General features: G+C 42.5%; 1 protein-coding gene across 12 annotated transcripts in view; it reads left to right on the top strand.

The window, feature by feature from the left end:
* The window catches only part of ptprsa (protein tyrosine phosphatase receptor type Sa), a 268,495-nt gene that overhangs the window by 116,501 nt on the left and 143,778 nt on the right, over positions 1–8,216 (top strand). For all 12 annotated transcript variants that reach the window (XM_079807164.1, XM_079807157.1, XM_079807163.1 and 9 more), the window contains one exon: positions 4,929–5,097. In XM_079807164.1, coding sequence (XP_079663290.1) covers positions 5,013–5,097 — 85 coding nt within the window. In that variant the 5' untranslated portion in view covers positions 4,929–5,012. The remainder of the gene's footprint in view (positions 1–4,928; positions 5,098–8,216) is intronic.

Here is an 8,216-nt window from a genome sequence, read left to right on the forward strand (position 1 = left end):
TACAAGGCACTCTTTAAGGGATATTACATTCGCTCGTAAATAGAAACGGCCGAGGCATTGTTTTACGAGACCCCTCTGAGGTCTTTTGTCTTGAATCTGGTTTTAAACCATCACGTTTTTAGTGTGTGTATAATCATCCGGCCTATTTTATTAGTGAAAAATCAGGCGCCCCTGTTCCTTTCCACTTTATTCTGGTGGTTCGGGATTGTCCGCAATGACACGTTACTCACTTTGTGCTTCATTTCACTTGGGTTCTAGTGAATGTAGAAGTGTAATTAGCTTTGAACGCTTGCGTAGAGTGCTAATTGCCCCTCATGCTAACTAAATCCTTCTTTCTGGGCACACTAATGGTGCGTCTACACCGGACGCGAATGACTTACATGTTAAGTCAATGCAGAGACGCAAAATGGCATTCTGCGGTGCGATTCGCGCGAATGAGGTGGCGCAAATGGCGCGATTCGCACGAATGAGACGGCGCGAATGGTGCAATTCGTGCGAATTGAGCATCGCATGAATCGCTCAAGTTGAAAAATTTGAACTTTGCCAGATATTTGCGCCGCGTTAACCAATCAGGAGCTTGCTCTAGTAGTGACAACAATGAGGAGAAAATCTGTATATTACTATCTGGTTCAGACAATATGATTATCACTGTGATAACATTAAATGACATGAAACACAACTCAGTCTTTTTTTGTTAAATGCAAGTTTATGTTTGATCAGTAATACAAAAGTATAAGTAAAAGGTATAATAAGCTATACATGAAATAAAGCAAACAATTCAGTCAAACATTCAAAGTCAGTGCTAGTCGGCTACAACTGTAACGTAAAGTTATAGCCTAAAAATAACAAAGTACTTCACTTTGCCCTCAGCCTAAACGATTTGCCAGGGAACAAATTATAGATCCATGAGACCAAAGATCGGCCGTTACATCTACACAAGACGAATTATAGCTGGAGACGCCACAGAGACATCAGAGCCAGCGGCAGACGGCAGAAGGACTGGCCGAGGAAAGGCTGCTCTCGCCGGGGTTAATGAGCGCTGAGCGCCGCTGACCCACTGGAGCTCACAACTCCGTAAACGCCAGATAAAATGTTCAAATAGGCGCTCTCTTTATAAATAAACCACAGATTTGAGCTTTAAACAACTACATTATCGCCTGAAAAAGTCTTAAAACTACGTTTTGTCACACATTAACAGTAGATTTTAAGACGAGCCGCTGGCAGAAGCCCCTCCCATGAGGCGAATTCACATCTGTTGTGAAGCGAATTTCACACGCGAATGAAGCGAGTAAACTCAAAATGTTCAAGCGTAGACCTTCAATCGCGTCAATCGCGTCCGGTGTGAACGCCACATAACATTCATTGGCTTCGAATGCTCCCGGATGTTGTTCCTTTTGAGTCAAAGACGACTGAGAATTGCAGATAGTGTGGCATCTTTGCTTCACTTCGGGTTCTTTAGCCAATGTAGAAGTGCAAATGGCATGTTAGCTTCATGCGCATGCTAACTTTGCAAAATCTTCCTTTGTAGGCATGCTAACAGCATTAGTTGGTTTCGAAATTTGCAGATAGTGCTAGCATGATGTCGTCTATGATATATTGTTCCTTTTGAGTGACTTAAGAGGTTACAGGAACGTTGCAGACAAGTTGTAGCGCAACGTCTTTGCAAGCACGCCCGATTGCGCCGCTATCAGTGGTTTGATCTCTATATTGAGGAACGCTCTCTGGGGCGCTTAATTGGGAGTTTTAATTGGACGTTCGCCATGGTTTCTTCCTTCCATTTCCCTCACACAGACTCACTGGGGACTCCAATCTGGCTTCCTCCTCTGATTACCCAGCTTTGAAAATCACACACACACACACACACCATCGTCCTCCCAGTTGTTACGCAGCTGCATCTGTTTCTTTTCCAAACGTCTGCACGGTAGTTTCTTCGCCGGTGTGTCCCGCGTTCCTGCATCGCTCTGCAAAAGCCGGGACGAACTACTCCATGTACACGTGCACATAAACTCTCTGTCTGCGTTTCCCGGGAGGATAAACAGCACTGCGGATTTCATAATCATCACTCACGTTAATGCGAACGCATTTAATGCGGCATCCTCAGCCATGGGTTGTACTTGTACCGTCCGAATGTTTAAGACTCGACATTCATTTAGGAGATGTTTTGATATTGTGTGCTGCAACGTAGACGTGCTTGCTGCATTTTAACACGCCTGTTATTTCTGCAACCGCAGGGCAAGCATCTTTTCCTGTACCCCAGTTTGATGGTTTCAAATGCCAGATCTTTCAATCTTTCTCTCTCTTTTCAGTGCTGAATCCAACATGTTAGCATTAATAATGCATGGAAACGTGCTGGAATAGGAAGCCAGCCAGTCATGAGCGCAGCCCTGATTACATCTGACTGCTGGTGCTCTCCATTAAAAGGAAAACACACAATCATACAGCATATTGGCAAAGATGGGGAGATAGAGGGACACATAAATGCACGTCTCGAGAGACGCTCGACTCACTGCGAGTGGTTGCATTGCTGGCATATAAAGGCATGTTTAAGAAATCCTGTATTATTTGCATGTTTCAAATATTAGTGTTACTTTGGAGGCACCAAAACTTGTTCTAAATCCGTTTTGCATGCCAAAACACAATGGGATGATGCAAAAGTTTGTTGCGTTGCTGTGCTTGTAGTGTCGTTCCCCAACAAGTCCATAACATTGGCCTCCCCGTACAGCTCCATTATTCATACACACTGGTCCTTGTGCATATTGCATGATAGTGCGGTCGAAATGAGCCTTTTTTCCCTGCCTTTGAGAACTAGCCAAGGTGGTGGTGCTGTCGAAATGAGTCAGAAATGAGTTTGAAATGAGTTCGACAGTGCTCGAAATGTCGAAATGATGGTGCGGTCGAAATGAGCATCTTTTCCCTGCCTTTGAGGCCAAGGCTATATTCTGTTGTGAAAAACAATATTTCACACCAAAACTGTGGCTGCATCTATTAGGGCATCATGGACCGTCCATTTGTTTCTTTTTAATGTCTTGATGCAATGAAACTCGCAGATGTGGTGAATGCGAGCTACTTTAGGAGTCGGTGGCCAGCGTATTAGTAAATCAGCGTGGACGTATTCCTCCTCTTCGTCTGGGTATGCCGTGCCCGCTTTGGCCCTTTGGTTGTCGAATCCCTCGACTGACGCTTTCAATTGTTTATGTGGGGCGGAATTTCAAGTGTCGCCATGCAGGTTGACAGGAAACCCCAAGCTGACAAGCCAGCTGTCACTAGGTCCTCACTCGCGCATTATGACTTCCAGGCTCTGTGGAAACGTAACACGCTGCACAAATAACGGTGCAGACTGACTCGGCGTGTGTATGTGATGACTGCGTTATTGTGTCGAAGACACAAAGGACTTATTATTAAAGTTTGAAGTGTCTCACGTGCCCTCTGGGGAGAAGAACAAGAGAGTTGTGTCGGCACCCACAGTCACGATCGTGGCCTTTTGACAGTTTGCTGATGAAGCGTTACAAAGTCCTTTTTGGGAGTTTTTTTGGGGGAAATGTCATTACATTTACAGTTATTATACATATTTTTACTTTAAATATACTGTATACAAAGATATTCAAACAAAATCCATATTATAAGAAATATATTTATTTTTATTGTCCATTCATCGAACGATTAAGAAAACAATTTTTACAATTATGTCCATATTGGGCGATATTGTTTAATTATGCTTGTTAATTTCCCATATTTTTTACATTTTAAATGACATTTTCCATCTAACACTCACTTATACATTTAAAATTCGTAACACTTTTGAATGTAATCTTTAGCTAATCTTATTTTTTGTACATTATACATTATAATGTTGTGATGCCTAAATTCACTTGGAGCATTTAGTGTTTTTTGTCTAATTTATTTAGAAATGTATCAGTTCATTTTGTATTTATATAATATTTTATACACTATTATAAAAATATGTTTATTAAGAATGCACAATGTGTCAGTACCATGTCTATGAACATATTATTATTATCAATAATTACATTTTATTATTTATCCATATTGGCCGATATTGGATATTTTATTATACATGCTCATTTTTTCCTATTTTTCCAGTTAATTCAATTACATTTCCTGTAATTTAACACTCACCTCATTTAATTTTTTCAAATGATTCTTTATTATTTTATTATTTTAAATGAATTTACTTGTAGCATTTAGCGCTTTACGTCTAATTTATTTATTTAAACATGAAATATTGGCCATTTGCCGGTCTGTTTAGTAGTTCCTTGACTTCCACTGTTGGTCCTCCACCAGATCCCGAGGGCACAAATTAAAAAAGTGCCAGCTTGGACTCCGGCTTGTTTGAACACCCTTATTGAGTCACACAGGCCTGGAGGTTCGTCTACAGAAGACACAGTCACTCTTTAGATTTGCAGTGCTTCATGTCAACATCTCTTTCATTCTCGACGTGAGTGAGTGCTTCCGAAAGCAACTACACGTGTTTGTGCGTCTCTTGCCATCTTGCCATCTGATGTTCTTGCCATCTTTAATTAAATGGTGTACAAGCACATTCGCCGGGTTTCCGCCCCGCCTGTGTGAGAAAACACAGCAACCCGCGAGTCGACTCCCGAGGCAAAGAGTGGTGACGGGGGGATTAATCGCAATTTGGCTAAAACAAAGAGACGCCGTCTGAAATATTGATGAGTGTCTTGGTAATTACAAGATGGGCGGATAAGTAAATAATGACGAGATCCAGCGATAATGCCTGACTAATTATGAGTTGTGTAAAAGTGAAATTGGGAGTCTGTGAACAGGCTCAAAGTGAACGTTGTGGTAAAGCTTGTGAATGAGTTGACGGGTGAAACTAACATACTGGTGTTTATCTCGCCTGTCAGCGAATGCCATTGCTCATCAGGATTCTTCTGTTTTGTCTCCTACAGAGTGCCAAACGTCCAGTGTGCCGACCCCTCGTCTCCAGCCTGTGGGGCCGCGGCTCTCCAGCCAGGTCAAAGGTCATCTGCGACATGATGCCAGCCGGCCACCTGCCCATCCTGCTCTCCCTGAGTGCCCTGCTGCTGTCTCCGCTGCTCACCGGCTCCCTGGCCTTATGTAAGTAAACTAAGATGAAACTCAAGCTTAAAAGTGGAAGCCTCAAGTGTCTTAAAAGTCTATAAGTAATAGAAGAGTAAGTGCTATGAAAATGTTAATGGTTCAACATCGACATAGTACCATTGTAGGCCTACTATTGGCAGATCCAGTGTTTAAGGACGGCCATTTGGAGTTGACATCGATGTAGTACCATTGCAAGCCTACTATTGGCAGATTCAGTGGTTGAGGGCAGCCAATGTTGTGTTGACATAGATGTAGTACCATTGCAGACCCACTATTGGCAGTTCCGGTGTTTGAGTCAAGATCAATGTAGTTCCATTGCAGGCCTACTATTGGCAGTTCCTGTGTTTAAGGACGGCCATTTTGAGTTGACATCGATGTAGTACCATTTCAAGCCTACTATTGGCAGATTCAGTGGTTGAGGATGGCCATTTTGTGTCAACATCAATGTAGTACCATTGCAGATCCACTATTGGCAGATCCAGTGGTTGAGGTCGGTCATTTTGAGACGACATCAACGTAGTTTCATTGCAGGCCTACTATCGGCAGAGCCATTGTGTTGAGGGCAGCCATTTTGGGTCAACATCAACGTAGTACCATTGCAAGCCTACTATTGGCAGTTCCTGTGTTTGAGGTCGGCCATTTTGAGTCAACATCAATGTAGTACCATTGCAGGCTTACTATCGGCAGAGCCATTGTGTTGAAGTCGGACATTTTGAGTCGACATCAATGTAGTTTCATTGCAGGCCTACTATCGGCAGAGCCATTGTGTTGAGGGCAGCCATTTTGGGTCAACATCAACGTAGTACCATTGCAAGCCTACTATTGGCAGTTCCAGTGTTTGAGGTCGGCCATTTTGAGTCGACATCAATGTAGTACCATTGCAGGCCTACTATCGGCAGAGCCATTGTGTTGAGGGCGGCCATTTTGTGTCAACATCAATGTAATACTATTGCAAGCCTACTATTGGCAGTTCCAGTGTTTGAGGTCGGCCTTTTTGAGTCGACATCAATGTAGTACCATTGCAGGCCTACTATCGGCTGAGCCATTGTGTTGAGGGCGGCCTTTTTGGGTCAACATCAATGTAATACCATCGCAAGCCTACTATTGGCAGATCAAGTGGTTGAGGGCAGCCATTTTGGGTCTACATCATAGTCCTGGATTCTTTTTGCTAACTCTTGCGTCAAACTGTAGGACCACTCATATGCGCATTTGTGGGAAGTTCTGTCATGGCTGAGTGGCTGGTTTATTGGCGCACAATTCAAAGAAACTCGCCCGCTTGAATACTGAGGTGCAGGATTGTGTACTATTGTGTGTGTGCAGTGTGAACAATCGGCTATTGTTCAGACGACTCATGGACTAGTTTTGAAAGAGTATAGTTTCGCACATTCGCAGTTTCAAGGCTGTTTCATGATCATCGGGGAGGGGGGGGGAACGAAACGCTGTGTGAGTTTAAGGATCCCCCGTACACGTAGAGACGTGAAGCGCAAGATCACTGTTTATCGGATTATTCCGTCTCTCTTTTCCCGTGCATATCTCTTCATCAGACGGATCGGGGCCTGCGCTGTCTTTTAATTTCCAAGGCTCGAAGTCAGGATTTGTTCTGCACCATTTCTCCCCTAAGATGGGTTTAGAGACGCATTAGGGAAACAAAACAAAGAGTCAAATGAAGTAAAGAGGGGCGAGTGCGGGATGAAAGCGGAGGTAAAGCCTCCCCCTACTGCTTTCAAGACTAAAATAGGTGTAATTCAAGCGCCGCCTGAGAGATAACGTGAGAATGGGCCACTGTCAGATACGCCACGTCTTTGTGTGCCCGACATTGTTCTGTTCTCCTATTTGTTGGTTTTGAAGGACGACCCAGAAGAGAAGGCAACATACGTCTAATGCCTTCACTTATTTCAAAAAATGGCTAGATGTTCTCCAAAAATGAGTTAAAAAGACATTTTTAACATAGTTGGGACATGCAAAAACAGTGCAAGATCTCTTCTTTAGCCTCCATTTGGTGTCCGTTTATGCTCAGTGTAGTCTAGGAGAAACAATTGAGATGTTAACGAAACCACATTTGTGTTTTCTTTAATAAGCGATGCCTTTCTTACGACGTTAGGGTGTATAATCTCTCACTATCAGGCTCTGTTTTTTAATCATGACACCCTCAACAGTGCTCCCCGTGTCTGTGTGCGGGTCTGTGTGATTCAGATGTTTACTAGGCAGTGCACATCGTCCCAGAGCTCTAATCACTCCATCCCCCCTCAAACCCCCCGGCCGCCGAGACCCTCCGCACGCCGCCGTCTGATTGGCTGCGATGTCGTCTGCTGTACTCTCACAGGCTCTGATCGCTAATTACTGTCTTGACAGGTTGTCGCATGGCACAGCCGGCTGAACGGGGGACATTTTGTTGTTGTTCTTGTGTCGTTTTCAGTGTTGGAGAAGCTTTGGAACTAATTTGTGACGTTTCCTGCAAATGGAAAGTTGTTGCGCTAGAGTTAAGATACTATTTTGGAAATGTCGTTAGCACTTAGATGCTAAAAGGTAGCAGTTGCACTTAAAGTTGCGAATAAAAATAACTGATTAGTTTAAATTAACTGTTCACTATTAGACCTAATGCATGAGCGTTTGAGAACAGTCAAGCTACTTTTTGAATTAGCATAAAGATATTAAAAGTTAGCATTAGCAGTTAACATCAGTTGCACTTAAAATTACGAATAAAAATAACTGATTAGTTTAAATTAACTGTTTTAGCTGTTCACTATTAGACCTAATGCATGAGAATTTGAGAACAGTCGAGCTACTTTTTGAATTAGCTTAAAGATATTAAAAGTTAGCATTAGCAGTTAACATCAGTTGCACTTAAAGTTCGAATAAAAATAACTGATTAGTTTAAATTAACTGTTCACTATTAGACCTAATGCATGAGAATTTGAGAACAGTCGAGCTACTTTTTGAATTAGCTTAAAGATATTAAAAGTTAGCATTAGCAGTTAACATCAGTTGCACTTAAAGTTCGAATAAAAATAACTGATTAGTTTAAATTAGACCTAATGCATGAGCGTTTGAGAACAGTCAAGCTACTTTTTGAATTAGCTTAAAGATATTAAAAGTTAGCATTAGCAGTTAACATC

The sequence above is a fragment of the Gobio gobio genome, assembly GCF_949357685.1.
Source record: "Gobio gobio genome assembly, chromosome: 24".
Lineage (NCBI taxonomy): Eukaryota > Metazoa > Chordata > Actinopteri > Cypriniformes > Gobionidae > Gobio > Gobio gobio.